This window comes from Narcine bancroftii, chromosome 4 (assembly GCF_036971445.1).
Source record: "Narcine bancroftii isolate sNarBan1 chromosome 4, sNarBan1.hap1, whole genome shotgun sequence".
Taxonomy (NCBI): Eukaryota; Metazoa; Chordata; class Chondrichthyes; order Torpediniformes; family Narcinidae; genus Narcine; species Narcine bancroftii.
Genome location: NC_091472.1, coordinates 173,006,900 through 173,031,604, shown reverse-complemented (window position 1 = coordinate 173,031,604; position 24,705 = coordinate 173,006,900). Strand labels below are relative to the sequence as shown.

The 24,705-nt window shown below is 38.7% G+C and overlaps 1 protein-coding gene across 10 annotated transcripts in view; it reads left to right on the top strand.

Annotated features, from left to right (window-relative positions):
- Positions 1 to 24,705, top strand: part of LOC138761237 (calcineurin-binding protein cabin-1-like) — a 200,181-nt gene that overhangs the window by 95,984 nt on the left and 79,492 nt on the right. For all 10 annotated transcript variants that reach the window (XM_069933028.1, XM_069933032.1, XM_069933027.1 and 7 more), the window contains 6 exons: positions 6,811 to 7,005; positions 8,299 to 8,535; positions 10,385 to 10,535; positions 13,861 to 13,973; positions 15,993 to 16,154; positions 20,638 to 20,844. In XM_069933028.1, coding sequence (XP_069789129.1) covers positions 6,811 to 7,005; positions 8,299 to 8,535; positions 10,385 to 10,535; positions 13,861 to 13,973; positions 15,993 to 16,154; positions 20,638 to 20,844 — 1,065 coding nt within the window. The remainder of the gene's footprint in view (positions 1 to 6,810; positions 7,006 to 8,298; positions 8,536 to 10,384; positions 10,536 to 13,860; positions 13,974 to 15,992; positions 16,155 to 20,637; positions 20,845 to 24,705) is intronic.

The following is a 24,705-nucleotide window of genomic DNA, read 5'->3' as shown; positions in this document are numbered from 1 at the left end:
TGTTAACCTGTGTATCGAGTGCAGTTCCATCCCCAGCAGTATCCTTTTTTTTGTAACTTTTTATTTATCGCACTATGAACCATCATCGACCAAAATATGTACAAATGTTTCTCATTAAATGTACACAGTTGTAGCGGCTACTATGGTAGATGCTACTAAATAAAGGCAAACTCACACAAAGGTAGTCAACTCAAGACTGGTTTATTGCAGACATACAAAGACATTTTATTCCCTGCCTGTTAATGAGCTTATTAGTGAACAGCTGCTGGTCCTGTGGACCAGCAGGTTAAAGCTATGAGCCATTAGCGCCCCGCACCTTTAGTTAGGGGCTTCATCTGATCCACTCGCTGTACTTTGGTGCCTAGCACTGCTATCCCACGACGTCAGGTAAGTCTGTGAACTGACGGTGGTGCCCGCTACATCAACCCCCCACCCCCCCCCCCCTGAATTGTCATCGTAACTTAAGATGCCAGATATGCTTGACTTAGGAGGACGTCCACATCGCCTGGGTTGAGGGCACTGATCTGGTGAAGTAGGGCCCATATGGGCGGGTTTAAGTCTGTCCATGTTGAATAGTTCCGGATGCCCTCTGATGTCTAATGTCTATAACACTCCATCTCTCTTAATCACATGAAATTGTCCTTCATCTGGTTTTAGTAACGGAGCCCCTGAAACCTGTCTTCGTACAAATACAAATTCAGTGTTTAATAGTGATTGGGGCACTTGTTGCCTAGGTTTGCCATGCCATTTGGTAGAGGATAGTTTGCTGTTAGCAATACCCTTGCGGAGTTGTTGCAGGACGTCCATGTCTGAATTGCTTGTGAAGTGAATATCTCCTGGAACCATAAGGGTCGTACCATACATCAATTTTTTTTGGAGCTGTTCATATTCCTAGTAGAACACAAAGTTCATCGACCCAGTTGGGGCCAGTGGGTTGGGTCATCAGTGAAGATTTAAGTTGTCGATGGAAACATTCCACTAGGCCGTTGGACTGCGGATGGTACGCAGTAGTGTGGTGCAACTGTGTACCACAAAAACGAGCCAAGGAAGCCCATAACGCCAAAGTGAACTGTGCTCCACAGTCTGAAGTTGTGTGTAGGCACTCCAAATCTAGCAATCCAATTTAAGATGAACGCTCTAGCACATGCCTCAGTATCACTGACTGGTAATGGAATGGCCTCTGGCCAGTGTGTGAAGCGGTCTACTACAGTGAGAATATACCTCATGTCCTGTGAATACTGGTAATGGTCCAACCAGATCCACGTGCACATGCTCAAATCTTCTGTGTATTTTCGGGAAAGGCTGCAGGGGTGTCTTGGTGTGGTGTTGAATTTTTGCAGATTGGCAGGATATACATGTTCGTGCCCATTGCGCGACATCTTTTTTCCAGCCTATGCCATATGTACTTGTTTGACATTATTTTGACTGAAGTCCTGATGGATGGGTGTGATAGATTGTGAATGTCATCAAAAAGACACTGTCGCCAAGATAATGGGACCAATGGTCAAGGATAGCCCAATGATACGTCACAAAGGAGTTCTGGACTACCTTGTTGTGGTGCCACCTGTTGAATGTCGAGTCTAGTAATAGCTGTACTGTATGCCTGTATATCCGGATCTGCGGATTGTGCCACAAGCCAGTTCAGCAATGTTGGCACACAGTTGATCTAGAGAGCACATCTGTGACCAGATTGTCCTTTTCCGAAATATGACGCATGTCTGTAGTAAACTCCAAAATGTAGGACAAATGTCATTGTTGTCTTGCCGACCAAAGATCTGTGACTTTGCTGAAGGCAAAAATTAGCGGTTTATGGTCTGTGAACATGGTGAAATGTCGACCTTCCAAGATATAACGAAAGTTCCTTATAGCCAGATAAAGTGCTAATAGTTCTTGATCAAAGGCACTGTACTTCATTTCTGCTGGTCTTAGATGATGACTAAAGAAGGCAAGGGGCTGATAATGGCCATTGACGTGCTGTTCCTGAGGCATCTGTGCTAAGCGTCAGGATTTGGATGCGCAAGCATTGCTGGTTTGGCTAATGCCTCTTTGGCAGACATAAATGCGGCCTCTGCGGTCCAGGTAATGATTTTGTTTGGAGCAGAAATGATGTCAAACAGTGGTTGCAGGATGTCAGTAATCTCAGGAATAAATGGGTGATAAAAATTTATTATTCCCAAAAACTTCTGTAGCCCTGTGACGGTGACAGGTCTGGAGAATGTACGGATGTAGTCTACCTTGCCTGATAACGGAGATATGCCGTCTGCTGTAATTTTATGCCCTAAGAATTCTATGGTTGACTTGCCAAATTGACACTTGTCAAGGTTAATTGTCAGACCAAAGTCTTGGAGCTGTTGGAAAAGGCGAGGCAAATGCAGGCGGTGATCTTGCTCATTTTGTCTTGCTACAAGGATGTCGTCCAAGTAAATATACGCAAAGTCTAAATCTCTGCCTAGAGCATCCATAAGCTGCTGAAAAGTTTGCACAGCATTCTTTCAGCCAAATGGCATTCTGAGAAATTCAAGAAGACCAAATGGTGTAATAATTGCTGACGTGGGAATATCATTCTCATGAATCTGTATCTGATGATATCCCTTAACCAAATGAATCTTTGAAAATATGCGGCAATGATGTAGATGGGCGGTGAAATCCTGTATGTGTGGAATTGGGTATCTGTCAGGTGCAGTGACATCATTAAGCCTATGGTAGTTGCCGTAATGTCTCCATCCACCTGTCTTCTTGGGTACCATATGCAAAGGTGAGGTCCAAGGCCTGTTTGAGCATCGGATGATACCCAATTCTTCCAATGCTTTAAATTCTGCTTTTGCTTGCCGCAATTTATCAGGCATCAGACAATGAGCCGTGGCATGGACCGGTGGGCCTGATGTGTCTATGTAATGAGACACACCATGTTCTTGAAGCATTGAAGTTAGGGGTGAGAATATGAGAAAATTCGTTGAGTAGAGCAGTATATGCGTCCTTGTGTAACGTATGTACTCCGAGCTGTGAAAGTCTCCCCTTGTTGCACACCAGTGGAGATGTCTGAAAGGTGGTGGCATGAACTAATTGTCTGCAATTTAAGTCTACCAATAAGTCGTGGGAACATAAAAAATCCGCACCCAAAATGGGTTGAGCGACAGAAGCGAAGACACAATTCAATGGAACGTGGTTCCACCAATTGTCCACTTGTCGAGTGCCGAAACTTGGAATGACAGTTCCATTTGCCACTCGCAGGGTCAAGTGGTGTTTTTTATGCATCCTTTCAAAATAGGTCGGCGGGAGCAAACCAAGTTCAGCACCTGTGTCTACAAGAATTTGTGCTTACCCGCATTGTCCTGAAGATACGATAGGCCTGTATGTACGCCAGGTGCCAAAGCCACTACTGGCAGCCGGCTCTCGTTTCCAGACTTCTTTTTGTAGTAGGTACATGGCTGGACGCACTTATGGGCATTTTTCCCCAGCGGCGATGGTAAAAATACCACTCTCGATGTATATCATCACGTTCCTCTTTCTTGGATTGGACTGCAGATCCAGGAGGCTGGTAGGATATGGGAGATGCATCTGCTGCAAAAAGTGGATGTATTTGGGCAGACTCTTGTGTAGGAGTATGATAGACCCTGTCAGCCGCTCGAGCCACATCATGGGGATGGCGGAAATCCATGTTACCAATGGGTATGGCGATGTGAGCTGGAAGTTTTGACAGAAATAAGGTTTCGAAAAGCAGACAATGGGAATGACCATCTGACAATGCCAGCGTCTCATTCATCAGGTCTGATGGATTCTTGTCATCTAGGCCTTCCATGTTCAAAAGATGCATGCTATGCTTATGCCTAGTAAGTTCCAATGTGTCAATAAGAAACTGGCGGAACATGGTGTACTGGTCTTCTGCCGGAGGATGAGCAATAAATTTGCTTACTCGCGATGCAGTGGCCACGACCAGTGTACTCATGACATGCCAAAATTTTGTGTCTTCCACCATTATACCCAGAAGACAAAGCTGGGTTTCAGCTTGAAGAAACCAAATTTGAGGCTGATGTGTCCAGAAAGGAGGCAAATGAAGCCCAACTGCATTAACTGTCATGGCGGCGGCAGCAGATTTTCCTGCTGTTGAAGTGTCCTCCTTTTCCATAATGATTCAAATAGGTTGAGTCTTAACTTCAGGGTCACCAATTTGTAGCAGCTACTATGGTAGATGCTACTAAATAAAGCCAAACACACACATAGGTAGTCAACTCAAGATTGGTTTATTGCAGACATACACAGACCTTTTGTTCCCTGCCTGTTAATGAGCTCGTTAGTGAATAGCTGCTGGTCCACATGACCAGCAGGTTAAAGCTATGAGCCATTAGTGCCCCGCCCCTTTAGGCAGGGTCTTCATCTGATTCACTCATTGTACTTTGGTGCCCAGCACTGCTATCCCACGATGTGTCAGGTAAGTATGTGAACTGATGATGGCGGTTCGCAATACCACGCTGTGCGCCCACTACACAGTGACAATTTCCCTCTTCTCTCCTCTCCCGATCCCCCTCCAAAACCAATAAATATTAAACATATAAAAAAACAATAAAACAACATCTTCATACAAAAGAAAAACAAAAAAGAAAGACGTGTCATTTACTTTTACACATTAAATCTGATCTTGCTTATCTTCTTATCAGTTTAGGAGGTGGAGATCCGATGCCGGCATTTTCTGTTACATTTCATGTATGGCTCCCAAATTTATTCAAACACTGTAATTTTGTCTTTTAAATTATACATAATTTTTTCCAATGAAATACACTTATTATACCATTGTTGTATTTTCAGTCTCTCTTCCATTTTCCAAGTTGACATTATACATTTTTTTGCTAAGGCTATCATAATGAATCTTTTTTGGGCTCTATCCAGTTTGAGACCCAGTTCTTTACTTTTTATATTATTCAAAAGAAAAATTTCTGGATTTTTTGTTATGTTGTTTTTTGTAATTTTGTTTAATATCTGATTTAGCTCTTCCCAAAAAGTATTCACTTTTGTGCATGCCCAAATTTCATGTATTGTTGTTCCAATTTCTTATTTACAGCGTAAGCATCTATCTGATATTGTTGGATCCCACTCTTTTAATTTTTGAGGGGTGATGTAACCAATTATATTGTATCATATGTAGCCTTGTGTTTATTGTGTTCTTCATAGTTCCAGAACATAACTTTTCCCATGCTTTGTACTTTATCTTTATGTTTAAATCCTTTTTCCAGCTTTGTTTAGGTTTGCACCTTATTTCATCATTTTCCTTGCATTGCAGCTTCATGTAGACGATTGTTATAAATCTTTTAATTATCATTGTGTCTGTAATTACATATTCAAAGCTGCTTCCTTCTGGTAGTCTCAATCTGCTTCCCAATTTGTCCTTTAAATATGCTTCCAATTGATGGTATGCAAACATTGAACTGTGAGTTATTCTGTATTTGTCCTTCAACTGTTCAAATGTTAATAAATTATTTCCCAAAAAACAATTTTCTATTCTCTTGATTCCTTTTCTCTCCCATTTAAAAAAAAAAGTTGTCTATTGTAAAAGGGATTAGTGGATTTTGCGTCAGTAACATTTTTGGTATTTGGTAATTTATCTTTTGTCTTTCTACATTTATCTTCTTCCATATTTTAAGTAAATGATTCAGTATCGGTAAATTGTTATATTGTACCAGCTTTTCATCCCATTTATAAAGTATATGTTCCGGTCTTTTTTTCTCCTATTTTATCTTGTTCTATCCTAGTCCAATCCGGTTTTTCTCCCGTCTGGTAAAAATCTGTTAAGTACCTTAATTGCGCAGCTCTGTAATAGTTTTTGAAGTTTGGTAACTGCAATCCACCTTGATTATACATCTCTGTTAATTTGTCCAGCGCTACCCTCTATTTTTTTTCCCCGTTTCCATAAGAACTTCCTTGTTATTCTCCTTAGTTCTGCAAAGAATTTCTTTGTTAAGAGAATTGGTAATGTTTGAAATAAGTATTGTTCCTGTGGGAATATGTTCATTTTAATGCAATTCATCCTCCCTATTAACGTTAATGGTAATTCTTTCCAATTTTCCAGTCTTCCTGTATTTTCCTTATTAATGGTTGATAATTTAGTTTGTACAAGTGGTTTTGGTTGTCTATTCTGATACCAAGGTATTGTTATGAGCCCAAAGGACCCCAAAACCCAGCAGCAATAGACATTCACCAAGACAAGTGGTTTTTAAAACAAAAGTTATTTTTAATCAACTTTAAACATGAAAACAGAATCAAACTTTAACTTAACTTTATACTTAACTAACCCAAATTTACCCCCTTCTAATTCTAAGAGCACGTGTATGATGTGTGTGTAAATTTAAGAAAAGTTCTTTGGTTCACAGTTTTATCTCACTTCTCCTTCTTTCAAGTTCTCTGGATGCAGGCTATTCTTATACTGTGCACAGAATTTAACATGTATAAAGTTCACCAGGCTTTGGTGCTTGAAAGGTAAATGTTTACTGCTCAGGAAGTTTCTTGTAGGGTTTGCAGATAGAGATTTGTTGTTCAACCAGTGATTCAACCAATACAGCTCTCCAAGGTAAACATTTCCAGAAATACATCACTCTCTTCAAGCACCTCTGATTTAAGTGATTACCTCTAATCTTATAACTCAAAACATTAGGTCTCAAGTTTTGCAAAAAGTATGTAATCTATTTTTGAAGTAGGCAACTATCTTGAAATATTTTTAGTGTCATTTGGCTTTGATCCTTATTTCTGTTTTTCTGGGTTTGCCAATGTTGGTCTCTAATGATGCTGTGTATTTTTTTTCCCCCAATTTGTTCATGCCAGATTGATAAAAAACTGAAGTCACTTGAGAGGTGCCAGAGCCTAGAGGAGGTTCAGCGATTGTATGAGATGGGAGAATATGACCAGGTTGTGAAGCTATTGCGACCCACGTTGTCCCTTGGTGCAATTGGCAGAACAAAGCCCTTGGAATTTGTTACGTCCATCCCTGAACGACCTGCTCAGCTTCTCCTGCTGCAGGTAATCCAGATGTCTCGCTTCATTTTGGTGAGTCAGGTGGCAGTACAAAGGACTTGGTCAAAAGGAAGAACCAAACATGCTTTCACTATGTAAACAGTTCACTGTGTGAATCTGTTTTTTTTTTCATTTAAATTTAGACATACAGCATGATAACAGGTCCTTCCAGCCCACCTAATTACACCCAATTGACCTTTAAACCCTGTATATTTGAAGGGTGGGAGGAAACCGGAGCAGTTAGATGAAACCCACGCAGACATAGGAAGAACATACAAACTCTTTAGCGACAGTTCCGGATTCAAACCCTATAACAGCATTGTGCTAACCACGACGTTAACTGTGCCGCCCTGTACACTAACTGTACAGCCTTGACGACTCCAAGCAGGCCTATATTCAGTCTCGCCTTCACGCCTAAATGCAACACAGACATGTACTTGATGATTATCGTTCTGTTTAATTGCTTGTCAGGATCAGATTTGTATCAGTCTTTATCTGACAAATTGACGATTTAGAGATTGAGTCAAATGTATTGGATTTGGTCAGAGAAAAATATCCCGGACGAGTTTTAACTTGGTATGTCATCATTCCAGTTTATCAATGATTTTAGGGAAGATACTGTGGCAGAGATAATTTTTTAAAACTGGGCTCTCAGTATAGCTTCCAAAAGTAATTATTGTGGAATTAAAATATTATTTATTCAGTATGATAAATGGATGAAGAATAATGATATAAACATCAATACATTAACTATATGAATAAAATATTAAATAATGCAGATATACTAATCTATTTAAATCAAGTTGCATATCTACCCTATTCCTATAACATAGCTTTACTCTTTACATTTGTGCTAACAAATCAATATAGAAAGCTTATATTTTCAATCTTTTTTATTGATTTTTATAATAAATGCAGTACAGTGAAGAAAAGGGAGCAAAACTGAAAATGCAATATCGCATATGTGTATATAATAAATAAATAGAAAGATAAATTAATAAACACACCACATACACACATATGCATACATACACACATACACACACATACATACATACATACACACACATACATACATACACACACATACATACATACACACATACACACACATACACACACACACACACACACACACACACACCAAGATAAATCTTCAAATAGTATAAGCTCGATTTTTTTCCCCCCCTTCACTGAACTGGAAATATGGAAAGCTTTTGCTTTGGTCTTTTTTTTCCTCACTGCTTCCCAAAATGTTTTGTGTTTAATGAATGGCTTCTTACAATCGCTTTTTGTCAGGACTCCCTACTAAAGCTGAAAGATTATCGGCAGTGCTTGGAGTGTTCTGAAGTTGCTCTCAATGAAGCTATTCAGCAGATGAACAACGTGTCATCTTCATCTTCAAAGGAAGAATGGGTTTCGACAGTGACTCAGCTGCTGAATGGAATTGACTACTCTTTGTCTGGTGATAACAGTATCCTGGAGGAACAATCTATGAACCCTTGTTTTGTCAGATTTGCCAACAATCTCATCCAGGTAGGTAGATCTTAGTGCATATCCATTCTGTGGCTTTCAATCATTATTTGCTTCTTAGAGAGGTCCTTTTCTGTTGTTTTGTATTCGTCCAAAATAGTTCAGGATCTGTTATGAGGCTAAAAGACCCCAAAACCCTGCAGCAATAGACATTCACCAAGACAAGTGCCTTTCAAAACAAAATTTATTTTTAATCAACTTCAAACATGGAAATAGAATCAAACTTTAACTTAACTCTATTCTTATATGATACTCTATACTAACCCAAATTACCCCTTTCTAATTCTAAGCGCACGTGTATGTAATGTGTGTGTAAATTCAAGAAAAGTTCTTTGGTTCACAGTTCAATCTCAATTCTCCTTCTTCCAAGTTCTTTGGTTGCAGGCAATCACCATACTGTGCACAGAATTTAACATGTATAAAGTTCACCAGGTTTGGTGCTTGAAAGGTAAATGTTTACTGTTCAGGAAGGTTCTTGTAGGATTTGCAGAGATATTTGTTGCTCAAGGATTTCCACAACTGAGGTACCACCACTAGTCACCTCAATGTCTCGCTGATGAAACTTGTCCCATCAGGGTTTTTCAGATAGTAACCTCTTTCTTCAAGCTACCAGAGTTCCATTCTTTCCTCTATTTCAAGAGAAACATCAGACAGATAGCACTTACAGCCATCTACTGCTCTGGAACTTGCTTTCATCAGTTTCAAACAGTTTACCCTGCATTGCACTTTTCAGTTACTTGTCAGTGTCCCACACACTGACCGACTGAGCTGTAACTCAACTCTCTCTCTTTTCCAACTGCAACTCCAAAGAGAGCATGTGACTTGTGTCTTACAAAGCCCCCACCTTCTCCAGCAAGCAACAGGAGTTCTTTCTTCTGCTCCATCTGTTGTTATCTTAGGTAAACAATCCAGAATTGACCTTCCTGTGAGCACTTAACTGATAGACAGCATGACTCCAGCAAGCCGATGGTCAAGCATTTCATGACGTCACTTCAATTAACACCTACTTGTGAAAGGTGCTTACATTCTCGAGATCTTGCAATGTGAATTCTTCAGTCTTTCAAATAAGATCTGTTTTAAAATGTGTGTATGTATGTGACCTACTCTAAATCTTATAAATTCTCCCCAAATATTAATAGTGTTACAGATCAACTGCATATTTACCTCTGTATTTACCATTTCTCCTTGAATGTTTTTCCTCATTCAATGTAGATGGGGTTCATTGGTTCCTGTCCTCATGCTGGTGCTTGTGAGCCGTGAAATGGAACCATCCTTTTCTGCTTGGCTCTTTTAGCCATGAATGCTTTTGATACATTAATTCTCCAAAAATTATTTTATGTTGAGTACCATAAAGAGGTTGATTTAAAAAAAATTAATAACTGATAATTTTCCTGTGAAGTGTCCTGATACGTTTTGTCACTTTAAAGTTGCTGCCTCATCACAAGTTATTGTTGCAGATGTTGTCATCAACACATAAAAAATTTATCTTATAGGTAGACTAAGGATCAGCCAAGATACTTAATTTGAGACATTAGAGAATTGTTAATTAGTTATCCTCTATGGAATCCAGCCAAATTGCAGTTCATCAGTAATTGTAATTGCTGATGTATGTTGGCTTCTGCATGATCAGTATTTTTAGCATTACTTGTTTACTTTGCTATTGACTGCTGCTTTACATTGCAAGCATTTCTTTAGTGCAGGTTGGTGCTGTTGCATGAGGACCTGGGTTATGAACTGCATGATGCCTTTGGCTTATGAATTTTTTATTGAAGTGACCATGCACTCCATGAAGACAGGACTGTATCCTGCAGAAGTGATGGATATTAACCAGAATCTCTATGCATTGTTATAGGTAATTGACAGCAGCATGGGAATATCAGAAGATGCCAAAGAACCCAATGTCTCATCAGTGCTGCCTTGGATAACCCTTTACAGAATCATAAAACATGAGGAGGAGGAGTTTGACACCCTACGCCGTCAGCATTGCAAGAGTGAAGACTCAGGTGAGTACTACACTGAAACCTCATTAGAACGCAATTCATTAATCTGCAGAATTGGTTATAGCATGGGTGTCTGTGGACCACAAACTTTGCAAATTTTGAAAGATAGGTAGATGGAAAAAAGGATGGGTTTGACAGATTATTGATATGCGTTTTGCCCTCAAAATCGGTTTCTTTGATCAAGATGACAAAGGGAACCAATTGAAATTATAAATTAAATACTTAACTTATTTTTAATAGATGTGTTTGACTGACATTTTGTATATTTACAGTTTGAATTTAATTTCTTTGAAGGTGTTAATCTGCATAAATTACCTCAATTATCGCGAGTTGATTTACAGATATGCATCTGTTCCATGTTTCAGCTGTAACACGGTATGAAATCTTGGACCCCAACTGCCGCGTCCTAATGAGCCTAAACCATCCATTCTAAATAGGAGCCATAAAGAAGTTTCCAATTTCTAATTATGTTCCTTTTTCTTAACAATGTTGGCTTTAATTTCTTGTTTGTTCACCTCTTTCTATTCTTTCCAATAATGTCACATCCTGGAATATTGTTGAGAGTTTTGTGATTTTAAATGTTCCACTGCATCTAGTTGCCTGTGGGTTCAGAGCAAATTTAAGGGGTGACACAGATGGAAATTGTAATTTTTTTTAATGTAGTCGGTAGGAGAGAGGTATGGAAGAAACCACTAAACTTGATTGCTTCACAGGGAAGGGGGAACATAAACTTTTATCAGAGTACGAAGAGGGCCCTAGCCAAAAAAAGGTTGAGAATGGCTGGCCTAAACTGTGACAATGGAAAGATGGTCCCAATTTTTATTTTGTGCAAATTCCTCCACATGTATTGGAAATAATAAAAGAACCAATATCATTGTTTCTCAGATTTCAGCTTTATTGTCAGTGTACATACATGACATCGCATCCAACCCTAAGATTCTTTTTTCTGTGGGTGAGGCAGAATTACCACTTATTGGTAGTGCAAAAAAATACACATCATATACAGTACATGTAAAAAAAAATAAAGAACTGTAAACAGATAATGAATGTGAACAAACTATGAAATAGAGAGAATAAAATAAATCAATTAAATGCACAAGTAAGAGTCCTTAAATGAGTGCCTGATTGAGTTTGTCATTGAGGAGTCTGATGGTGGAGGTGTAGGAACTGTTCCTGAACTTGGTGGTGCAAGTCTTGTTGCACCTGTACCCCTTTCCTGATTGTAGCAGCCAGAACAGAGCGTGTGCTGGGTGGTGTGGGTCTTTGATGATTTCTGCTGCTCTCTGATGACTGTGTTGCCTTTAGATGTACTCAATAGTGTGAAGGGTTTTGCCTGTGATGTGCTGGGCTTTGCTCACTACCATTTACACTTTACACTCAGGGCTATTGGTGTCCCATACCAGACTGTGATGCAGCTGGTCAACACACTTTCTACCACACATCTGCAGAAATGCTTTCTTCATGATGCCATTCGTGTGTAGGTCTAGGAAAAGATCCTTTGACTCCCAAGAACTTAATTTGCTCACCCTCTCCACCTCTAATCCCCCGATGATCATTGGATTGTATACTTCTGGGTTTCTTTTCCTGAAGTCAACAATCAGCACCTTAGTTTTGGTGACGTTGAGTACAAGTTTGTTGTTGGTGCACTAATGAGCCAAGTCCCTCCTGGACGCTGACTCAACACCTTTCTTTATACAACCCACTACCCTGGTATCATCAGCAAGTTTGTGTATGTTATTGTCTCACTGAGCCCCACAGTCGTAGGTGTAAAGTGAGTAGAGCAGGGGGCTAAGAATGCAGCCCTGTGGTGCTCTGATACTGATGGAGGTCATGGAGGAGATGTTCTTACCAATCCTCACTTCTTGTGGTCTGGAGGTGAGGAAATCCATAGACTCCCATACTAGTATTGCCAGCTTTGAAGCCCAAATTAGAGTGAGTCATCTAGGACGGACAGAGATGTAATTCACATGCCTGATGCAATGCAAGTCCCAAGTTCACTCATGCAAAGAGGTAACCAGGCAGACAGGAAAAAAAGCTTTAAAGATATTTTCAAAACCTCTGGGGAAAAATTGGGAACGGGGAATCTTTGGCTGATGAGTATGCAAGGCCAGCATTATTGATCCATAACATCACAGAAATGCCTTAAGAACACTGAACTGCAGGGTTTGAAAAGATGAAAACCTTGCATCATGAGGAAAATCAAGAATGAGCAATAAATCTGGGAGTGAATGAATAAAGCAAAATGCCTCAACTAAGGAACTGAATGCTTCAGTATTCTAGATTTGGCACAACATGTGTTTTCTATAACTAGTAATTACTCACCTCACTGACAAAAGGCAAAGGAGGAAAAATCCAACACCCAACCCCAACCAACCAATTTTCCCCTGCAGCCGCTGCAACCGTGTCTGCCTGTCCCGCATCGGACTTGTCAGCCACAAATGAGCCTGCAGCTGACGTGGACTTTTACCCCCTCCATAAATCTTCGTCCGCGAAGCCAAGCCAAAGAAAGAAGAATTTGTCATTTTATAATTCAGCTTTTGTATTACATTTTAAATTGTCCCCTCGTGTTTTTGATTATGTGATCTCCGATACCTACCTTCACCTCCAGGGATCCCAGTGCTCATTATTTATAATTGGTGATATATTTTACATGGCTGTAAAGTGATAGCCACAGAATTCTGGGGATAGAGTGCACAATCCCAGCTATCTCGATTGTTTTACTTTGTGAGGAACTATTTACCCTTTTCTGTTCTGCCGATGGTTTGTGATGAGAAAATGAGTTTGCTTCACTAGCTCACGTAGAGCTTTCTGTTCATAATAGCCTTGTCCGGTTATATTTCATAGTGTGGTGAAGACCAATTCTCATCCGATATATGTGCATCTGAATAAAAAGTTTGAAAGCTGGATTAATTTTCTTGCCTCAACTGTGGAATATTAATGACCATTCAATTTATGAAATGATCTAACTCTTTTGTTAGTGATGCCAGCAATTGTTCTTCGGTCTTAATTTCCCCTGATTGAAAAGAAGGTTAAAAGTCAACTGGTTGGTTGGGAGTTGCATACAACACACCAGGTAAGGAAAGCATGCTGGAGAACAAGGCATCAAATCAGGAGTTTCTTGGTAATCAATGTTGATACTAGTTCTTTAGTAACAGAGTTATTTGTCCACTTAAATTTAAATTCCTCAGCTGCACATGAATATGAGCAAATGGTGCCGAATTCTAGCTGAGTACGGCAATCACTATGCATCGTACTCACTTCAAGTTGTTGCTATTCATGGCAAGGGATGCATTTCTCCAATTCTTACCTTTCAAAACCTCTCTTGTAGATCCTGAAACTCCAATGCTGCCCTCCTCTCTAATGCTACTGAATACAGCTCATGAGTATCTAGGGCGGAGATCCTGGTGCTGTAACTCTGATGGAGCTCTGCTGAAGTTCTATGTAAGTAGCCTGACTTCGATTATGGAATGAAAATGTTCACATTATTGTGGAGTGTGGGTAAAAACAGAGTTCATTTAATCCACCTATGTTTCTCACGTATTCTCCCGGCCTTCTCTTTTCCCCTTTTGGTATTAGCATTATGTGCTGGAGGCTTAGTGATGATTGAACTCTTTCATGAGAAATGCAGGCTTTCACCTGGAAAGCTACCTTGAATGAACAATGTTTGGTGTTATTCACTTTCACAGTTTGAAAAGCCCTGATGGTGCATTAGGGAGAGGATAGTCTTGTACAGATGCATTGTAGGAACTCTGTTGTAGCTCATTGTCAGACCTAAAGAAAGAAGGAAATACTTTTATGCGTAATGCTCTTCATTAGTACAGGTCTTTTCAGCTGGTGCAGTGCAGTCATTTTTGCTTGAGTAAAGTTTGTAAAGAGATCTCTGCCAAGTTTAGAGTAGATTCCAGTTGCTTTATTTGACTGATGCATCCAGAATGATCTTGGGGCACATCAAAATGGGCATTTCCTGTCTTGATCCTCAAGCTTGAGAGATTGATTATTTTATTTAGAGCTACAACCAAAGAAATATATCTTTGGTTGAGGAACCACCTGTGGTTTTCTCCCTTGGTTTGCCTTTCCTATCCTTGCTACATCTGCCTGTCATCCTTCTCTTATCTGTTTCCACCTATCACCTACTAGACTTTGATCCAATCTTCCTCTTCCTCACCTGCCTTCTTTTTCTATTTTTCTCATGTTTCCACCTATCATCTACCAGCCTCTATCTGTTCCATCTCTATTTCTTGGTCCATCTTGTCTACCATTTCTCCCAATTCCCCTTCTGGTTTTGCCTATTGCCAATCAGCCTCTGTTTCACTGCACCCTCTCACCTCTTTGTACTGGATATCTTCCCTCTACCCCCTCAATCCCAATGCAGGATCTTGACCTGAAAAGTTGTCCATCTCTTTTTCTCCACAGATTCTCATTGGCCCATGGAGTTCTTTCAGCCTTTATTATTTGCTCCAGATTCCAGTGTCTGTAGTCTCTTGTCTCTCTGGTCCTAAAGTCCAATATGGTTACTAATGAGTACGAAAGGGTAAATTACTTTATTGAGAGAATGTGTAGAATATAGAACTGCAATATGTAGTTGCAGGGGGAAATTAGAGATGCACAAAAGGGCAATGTGGACAAGGAAGAAGGAATCAGACAGTGGAAAGATTAAGTGAAATGTACCGGGCATATAAACTGTGGTCAAATGGTTTACTTCTCCACTGCTGATCCAATTATAGTAAAACCACCGGGGGTTCACGGATGCCAGATAAGCAAATTTTACTGTTGACTGAGACACGCTCTTACAATACCTAACTAATACACCTGTATTTAGAATAAACAGTTGGAAGGACGAAAGAGTGTAAAATGCAAAGTAATTAAAAAAAAAAGTCTTGTTGTCCTTAATATGTAAAATTCACTTTAATCAGGTAATTCCTGTAACTTACAGATTTTAAATTTAAATTCTAACTTTGGTCGCTGCTATGCAAATTGTGCACCATCATAATAACCCCCACCCCCACAACTAAGTTTGCAGATAAAGCCTTAATAATATAGATAATACTAATAAAGACTCTTACTAGGCAGGGATAGAGGGACACTTTGGGAGAGTTGCCCCAGCGGCGAGCAGTATCGTCCGGCTCTTCATCCTCAGCATTGCCATTTTATTCAAACACAATTTTATTGAAACTTTATTCAGTCAGCTGCTGTGGGCAGGGCCCGACCGGGGCACTCCACTGGCTGAATGTTTGCTCCCATCTTTGCCAAGGAGTTGTGTGTTCAGAGAACATGTACTTTTACAATTTTAAACTATTATTTAAATTTTTATTTATTCTTGTTTAGTTTTCTAAAAATATTTATTTCATCAATTTTTTTTTGTTTGTCGGTTGGGTTGCTGGTTGCTTGAACTCGGTGATTTTACTGTATGTTGTTTTGCATAATACTTTGTCCAATAGAATAATATGCCTTCCTCAACAGGTGCGAGTTCTTCAGAAGGAATTGTCTGCTTCAAAAGCTGAAGATGCTCACCCCTTTAAAGAGGAACTGGAAACTGCACTTGAGCAATGTTTTTACTGTCTCTATGCCTATCCCAGTAAGAAAAGCAAAGCCAGATATCTGGAGGAACACTCTGCTCAGCAGGCACGTAGCTATGTATACATTGCACGTTACAAGCTGGATTGTGGGGGGGATACTTCATGCTAGAGAAATGGGTGCTATTAAGTTTTGTACTGATGAGTGAATGTTGTCAACTGAGAATAGACTAGATGTAACCTTCTTAAAACAATTCTACTTTCTGCGAATGTGTATGACATGTCTGCATTTCTGATTGTGATAAATATTTATTTGGTCTTAGTGTGGACTTTGGGAGTTGGATTACTTGTATGAATGTTATATAACCATTTACGGAGCGGAAACAGGCCATGTCGGCCTTTCGAGTCCTCACCGGTTCACTAGAACAACTCCACTAGCTCAAACCTCCCGCTCTCCGCCAATAACCCTCCAACTCCCTCTCCTCCACGTACACATCCAACCTTCTCTTAAAGGACAGAATGGACCCTGCCGCAACTATCTCATTCGGAAGATCATTCCATTCTGCCACCACTCGCTGAGTGAAAAAGCCACCTCTAATATTTCTCCTAAAGTGTTGCCCCCTTACCTGGTTTAGGAAGAATATTTGCTGATATATTTAAATGTTGCTTTGTAAATATGAACACAAATGAGCCATGAGAAGAGCAAATAGAGTAATTGAGCAGTAAAGAAATAACAGAAAAAGGACCTTGAACCTCGGCAAATCCAATATATTTCTTCTGATGCAGTCCAAGAGTTGGCAATCATTCCTGGTAGAATTCTAGCAAATCTTCTCTGTACCCTCTCCAATGCCAGCATGTCTCCTCTTAAATACAGTGCCCAAAACCGTGCACAGTACTCCAAGTGAGGTCTCACCAGTCCTTTATAAAATCTCAACATTACATCCCTGTTCTAACATGGTATCACTATAGAAATAAATGCCAACATTGCATTTATTTTCTTCACCATCAACTGATCCTGGAGGTCAACCTTTATGGTATCCTGCATGAGGACTCCCAAGTCCCTTTGCACCTTGGAATTTTGAATTTTCTCCCCATCTGTAATGGAGAGGCTGCAACCACCATTTGGTGGCGCTGCTGCGCTTCTATTCAGAGGACACATTGCATGCCAATCAAGGTCAGACTCACCTCAAGCCATTAAGGTGACCCTTGTGATTGGTCCATCAAAATTACCAGGTGCTGGAGTCCATGCAGCCTGTCGGGACTCAGTCCTGTCCATCACCCAAATGGCCCAGGTGAATCACCTAGGCTGACCCCTGCTGAGCCCCTGAACTTGGCTTCGAGCGATTGGCCACAGCAGCCAATGGGGCTCAGCCTGCCTCGAGTGATTGGCCCCCCCAATACCTGCTGTAGGGCTATAAAGGACCATGTTCCCCATTGTTGTGTCTCATTTTAACCTCTCATGGCACGTAAGTATCCCCTTTTTCACTGGGTTGGGGTGATTCTCAGGATTAGCTAACTCGAGCCATGTCTGTACAGGTCAAGGGGTGGGGGCATGTAGTATCACCTTGATTCTGACTAAAATACACATTTCCCCAGTTTCTGTCGGTTTCTCCCTCATTATCCGGTGTATATTCACCCCTTGCCTATTGTGAGTGTGTATAGGTTAATTTAGCATTTTAACCTGGTTGCTCCATCTATATCCCCAAAATAAATTTGTGCTTTGTACATCGATTTCAGTCTGGTTCTTAACCTGTGGGATCCACACAAATCCTTCCAACACCATCTAAATAATTAGACTACCTGTCTATTTCTTCTACCAAAGTGCACGACTGTACAGTTTTCATCACTGTATTTCATCCTCAATCCTCATCCTCCACCTCTTTGTCCATTCTCCTAATTTATCTAATTCTCTTGGCAGGCTCTTGGTATCCTCAGCACCACTTCTTCTCAACCTATTTTGGTATCATCTGCAAATTTAGACTCAAAGCCATCTATTGAAGAACACCACTGATAACTGGTAGCCAACCAGAATAGGATCTCTATATTCCTACTCTTGTTTTCTGCTGATCAACTAATACTCTAGTCATGCTAGTATCCTTCCTGTAATTCCATGGGCTCTCATTTTGTTTAGCAGCCTTGGGTGTGGCACCTTGTCGAAGGCCTTTTAAAAATTCAAATACACAACATCCACTGCATCTCTCCTGTCTCTCCTACTTGTCATCTCTTAAAAAAATTACAATGGGTTTGTCAGGCATGATTTTCTTTAAGGAAATCATGCTGACTTGGGCCTATCTTTTCATGCACCTCCAGGTATTCCATAATCTCATCCTTGACATTCGACTCCAACAGCTTCCCAATCACTGATGTCAGTCTAATAGGTCTATAATATGCTACTCCTACCTAGCTCCGTTCTTAAGCAGTGGAGGGACATTCATGATCCTCCTGTCCACCAGAACCATGCCAGGCTTCATTGATTCCTGGAGGATCATTACCAATGCCTCCAGAATATCTACAGCTACCTCCTTCAGAACCCTAGGGTGCATTCCATCCGGTCCGGGAGACTTGTTTACCCTTAGACCATTTAGCTTCCCAAATGCCCTCCCTCTCGTGATCTTGACCTCATCCACTTCTCTTCCCAGAGAGCCACGAGAGTCTGGTATGCTACTAATGTCTTTCACAGTGAAGACTGATTCAAAGTATTCATTCAGCTCCTGCCATCTTCTTGTCTCCTATTACAAAATCTCCAGTGTCATTTTCTATTGGTCCTTTGTCTACTTTGGTTACTCTTTTCCTCTATATATTTAAAAAAAAAAACCAGCTTTCAGTATTCTCTGTGACGTTACTTGCTAACCTCCTTTCCTAATGCACCTTTTCCTTCTTAATCACCTTTTTAGTTGTCCTCTACATTTTTTAAAAGTTTCTCAGTCTTCTATCTTCCTGCTAATTTTTGCTTCCTTGTCTGCCCTCTCTTTTGCTTTTAGTTTGGCTTTAACTTTCCTTGACATCCACAATTGTCTCATTTTACCATTCACAATTTCTTTTCTTTTTGGTATGTGCCTCTCCTGCATTTTGCTCATTTCTTGCATAAACTTGCAATGGATGGATTGCTCATCTGCTCTCTTTCCCATGAGAGTGTTTTTCCAATCAATTGGATAATTTCTCTCTCTTGCAACTGTAATTCCTGTCACTCCACTGAAATACTGACAAATCAGACTTTAGCCTCTCCTTTTCAAATTTCAAAGTGAACTCAATCATATTGTGATCACTGCCTCTTAAGGGTCCCTTTATCTCAAGATCTCTAATCTCCTCTGGTTTATTACACAGCACCCAATCCAGTACAGTTGATCCTGTTGGCATTCCACAAACTCTCTCTCCTGAGGTCCCACACCAACCTAACTTAACTTTCCCAACCTAACTTTCCCAATCTACTTTCATGTTAAAATCCCCCATGATTATTGTAATGCTGTCCATATCTATTTCCAGTTGTGTTTTGTAATCCATGTCACAGCTGTTGTTTGGGGGCCTGTATGTAATTGACCTTTTACCTTTACCAATCTTTAACTCAACCCATAAGGACTCTACCTCTTCTGATCCTATGGCCCTTCTTTCCAATTTAATATTGTTGCTTACAAGTAGAGCCATGCCGACCCCCCCACCTCCCTGCCCATTCACTGTATACCCTTGATCGTTCAACTCCCATTGACATCCATCCTTTAGCCATGACTCAAAAGGAGAGGCTAAAGTCTGATTTGTCAGTATTTCAGTGGAGTGACAGGAATTACAGTACCCTCCAATCTGTAACTATACAGCAAGATCATCTATCTTGTTTCTAATGCTGCTAATGCTGCATGTATTTAAGTATAATACCTTTAGACCAGATTTTGAACACTCTGTGTCTCTGTCATCCCTCCAGCTATTATTTTGTTTTGTCACCTGTCTGTCATTCTTGCTGCACACTATTTTCACTTCACTCTTGTTTTCCCCCTTCTTCAGCCCTAGCACTCTGGTTTCTGTCCCCACAGCCAAATTAATTTAAACCCTCCCAAACAGCTATATTAAACCTGCGTGCCAGGATATTGGTCCCTTTTGGGTTCAGGTGTAACCCATCCTTTTTGCTTAGATCATACCTTCCCCAAAAGAGATCCCAATGACCAAGAACCTGAAGCTTGCCCCTTGCACCGGTTTCTCTGATGAACTTTGTTCAGTATGCTTATAAAGTTAATGAAAAGTTGCTCGCTTGTGTGCTGATTCGGAATGCACTTTAATGTTTTGATGCTGACCCATCCTTGATGACACTGAATGCTAGAGCTCACTTTGAACAGAGGCCCGATGGCATCATTTATTAGAATAGGATTTGTTCTTGTAGACAATGCTGTCAACAGTGCAGTGTTGAAGTTCGAGGGCAGTGAGTGTTATTGCCTTGATGCTGAATGCAGATGCTGGGCTGTCAGTTTCTCTTGTGTGCTGTAAGATTCTTAAAATTTTTCTACAGGAAGTTGGTTCCTTTTGTTTTACTTGTTTTTGTTTTGAACTAAAATCAGTGGCTCAATGCAAAATAACACATTTTTTTTTGTCTTTGTTTTCAACTGTAGGTTGAACTGGGTTGGAATGATGCAGAATTCATGTTTGATTATTTCAAACCCAAGAATTACCCGGAATTTGACAGTTACAAGACCAGCACTGTGTCTGCAGATTTGGCAAATCTCTTGAAGAAGATTGCTGCAATAGATCGTGATGAGGACAACTTGCCTCTTTCGATAGAGAGTGTCACAGCATATATTGAAGGCTCAGTTGATAAGGTAATGTTAATATCACACTGGAGGGACTATAAAAAGATAATCTTTTAATATAAGAAAGAGGAGAAAGAGGAGGCCATCTATTTTTTCTGCTGTTCAACTTGATCATGGCTGATCTGGCTGTGGACTCCGCTCCCCTATCTGTCTTTCCCACATAACCCTTAAATCTCTTACTCCCAAAAATCTATCTGTTTGAAATACATTTAATGAGTCTTTCTTGAGCAGAGAGTTCCATAGATTCATTACTCTAGCAGAAACAGTTCCTCCTCAGTTCAGTCCTAAATCTGTTCCCTCATTCTAGTCTCACCTACCAGTGGAAACAACTTTCTTGCATCTACCCTTATCTGTTTCTTTTATATATTTGTATATTTCTTCAAAGGTAAAAATGGAGTAAGAAATGGCTGATTGTCATCTCAACTCTCCTGAATCGTATGAACCCTTAATCCTACCAAAGTCTGAAGCTTAGAGTCTGGAAATAATCAATAACTCATCACCCAGAGCTTTCCATTGTAGATAATTCCAAATATTTCTAATTATCTGAGAAGAAATTCCTCCTTTTCTATCTTAAAAGGGAGTCTAATTATCCTGAGGCTTTGCCCCTCAGCTTAGATTCCTCCATGAGTGGAAATATTCTCATATCAATCACTCTGCCAAGGCCCTTGAAATCTACCATGTTTGGGCAAGGTGACCATCAGGGAATATTCACCTTTTCAGCCAAGACTTCCCTCATTGCACACCACTGCCACCTTGGCAATCAGGGGAGTTGGGGTTCACTCAACTGTCTCTTTGGCAAGTCTCTTGCTCCTCAAATGAAGAGCACAAAACTGAATGTGGTACTCTAGCTGTTACCTGCTCATTATTGTTATAGCAAGGTAGTCCTACTTTTGTACTCGATCCCTTCATTTATTTTTTTTAAAAACTTTATTTATTCGTTCAAAAAACAAATAATATATGACATATGCAGCAGTTAAACATGAACATGAACTTTTTTTTATATATATAGAAAAAAAAAAGAAAAGGACGCCCCACTTCAGCCAACTCTCCTAAGGAGAGCCATAAAAAAAAAGAAAGAATATTAAAGAAAAAGTTATATATACATATTGAAATCTAGTCAATATAAATTGAAATGTAAATATTCCGAGTATAACAGCCACTTATTAATAAAAAAATTATAATTATGCAAAACATACATAATTTTTTCCATTATTAAACAATATTTCATTTCATTATGCTATCTATTAATATCAATCATATTTGTATCTTTCCATGTACTAGCAATACATTTTTTCGCTACGGATAAAGCTAAATATACAAAAGCAAGCTGGAACTTATCTAATCCCAAACCTTTCAGAGGTTGCAAACTACCCAATAAAAATACTGTTGGATCTAAAACTATTTTAATCTTATACAGATATTCTAAAAACGATTGAATTTTCTTCCAAAAAGATTGTATATGTATACATGACCAAACAGCGTGAAAAAAAATTCCAACCGTATCACCACATCTAAAACACAAATCTGATTTATTAAAACAATATTTTCTTAATTTTTCAGGTGTCAAATATAGTTGATGTAAAAAATTGTAATTAATCATTGCATAACGTGCATTTATCAATCTAGTTACACTATCATAACAAATATCTAACCAATCATCTTCAGAAAAAAATAAAACCAATATCCACTTCCCATTTAATTTTAGATCTATCCCAACCCTTTTTATCCATACCATCCTGTAATATTTGAATCATAGATGAAATATAACCCTTCTCTGGTACCTTCATAAGAAAAGTCTCAAATTTAGTCATTTTAGGTAAAATCATATCTCTACCAAACATATATTTTACAAAAGATCTAATTTGATAATAAAGAAATAGAGTTCTTATCAATAACAAAATCTTCCCTCATCTGATTAAAAGATAAAAACTTACCCTCTTTAAAACAATCTCCCAAATTTTTCACACCTTTAAATCTCCAATGCAATAAACTTTGATTATGTATTGAAAAAGAAATAAGTTGATTATTATACAACGGAGTCAAAGCCAATAATTTACCCCTAGCGCCTATCATTTTATTTTTATTTATCTATAACTTCATTAAATGTTTTGGTATAGGAACATTATATTGTTGTAACAAATTTATATTCCACCTAAACAAAAATTGATGTATTTCAAATTCAGAAATACTTGCCATCTCAATTTTAGCCCAACTCGGAGGCCATACCAAATCCATCAATGAACTAATAAATTTAAGTTGGGCTGCTTCATAATAATTTTGAAAATGTGGTAAACGTAGTTCCCTTAACTCATATTTCCAAGTTAATTTATTCAAAACTACTCTCGAAAATTTACCCCTCCATAAAAACTCCTTAGCCATTTTATTCAAATCTCGAAAAAGAATTTTATCAAGTAAATATGGAATAGATTGAAACAAATATTGTATACGCGGAAAGATATTCATCTTAATTGTATTTATTCCTTCCCATTAAATTAATAGGTAAATCTTTCCATTTTATCAAATCAGTTTTAATTTTTTTCATTAATGGAGCATAATTTAATTCATATAAAGATTGATAATTAACACTCTAAATTATACCCAGATATTTAATTCGATCAGTCCACTTCAAATTAATAATATTCTTATAAACTGAATAATCTCCTTCACTTACTGGTAAAATTTCACTTTTTTCCCAATTAACTTTATATCCAGAAAGACATCCATATTGTATTAAACATTCCTTCAAATGTAAAAGTGACTGAGCTGGGTTTATTAAATACACCAATACATCATCAGCAAATAAATTAATTTTATACTCCTCATCTAAAACTTTCATTCCTTGTATCTGTGTATTTTGTCTTATCTACTGCGCTAAAAGTTCAATCACTAATGTAAACAAAGCTGGTGATAAAGGACAACCTTGACGAGTTGATCGAGTTAACTTAAAAGATTCCGAAATCAAACCATTCGTCAATACTCTAGCTACCGGTTTACTATATAGAGCCCTAATCCAACCAATAAAAGAAGGATCAAACTTAAATTTCTCCAAAACTTTAAATAAAAAATTCCATTCAACTCTATCAAATGCTTTTTCTGCATCTAAGGATATCACCATCGGGTGATCTGAAGATTTTAAAAATCTATTAATCAAACTAATCACGTGCAAAATGTTATCTGAAGCATATCTATTCTTTATAAAACCTGTTTGATCAATATGAATCAACTTGGGTAAAAATTTAGCCAATCCATTTGCTAATATTTTAGCTATTATTTTATAATCTACATTTAACAATGAAATTGGTCTATATGAAGATACTTTCAAAGGATCTGTGTCTTTTTTAGGAATTACTGTAATTAAAGCACGAGAACAAGATTCAGGTAATTCATAATGTTCTCTAACGTGACGTAATACATTCCCAAACACTGTAGATAAATCATCATAAAATATTTTATAAAATTCAACCAAAAATCCATCATCATCAGGCGATTTACCGTTTGGCATTTCCAGCATAGCCATTTTAATTTCCGAATCAGTAAATGGTTCTTCTAACTCCTGTACATCTCTATCCTGTAATATCGGTAAATTCAACTGTGATAAAAAAAGATCAGTAGATCCAGTTTCTTGTTTTCCTTCAGATGTATATAACTTTTTATAAAATAAATAAAATTCATCATTAATCTCACGAGGTTTATAAGTAATAAGAGAATTCCGTCAAACAGCATTAATAGTCCTCGATATCTGTTCTTTCTTTAATTGCCACGCCAATACCTTATGTGCTTTCTCTCCCCATTCATAATACCGTTGTTTAGTCCTATTAATCACACATTAAAATTGATAAGATTGCAAAGTATTATATTTCAATTTCATCC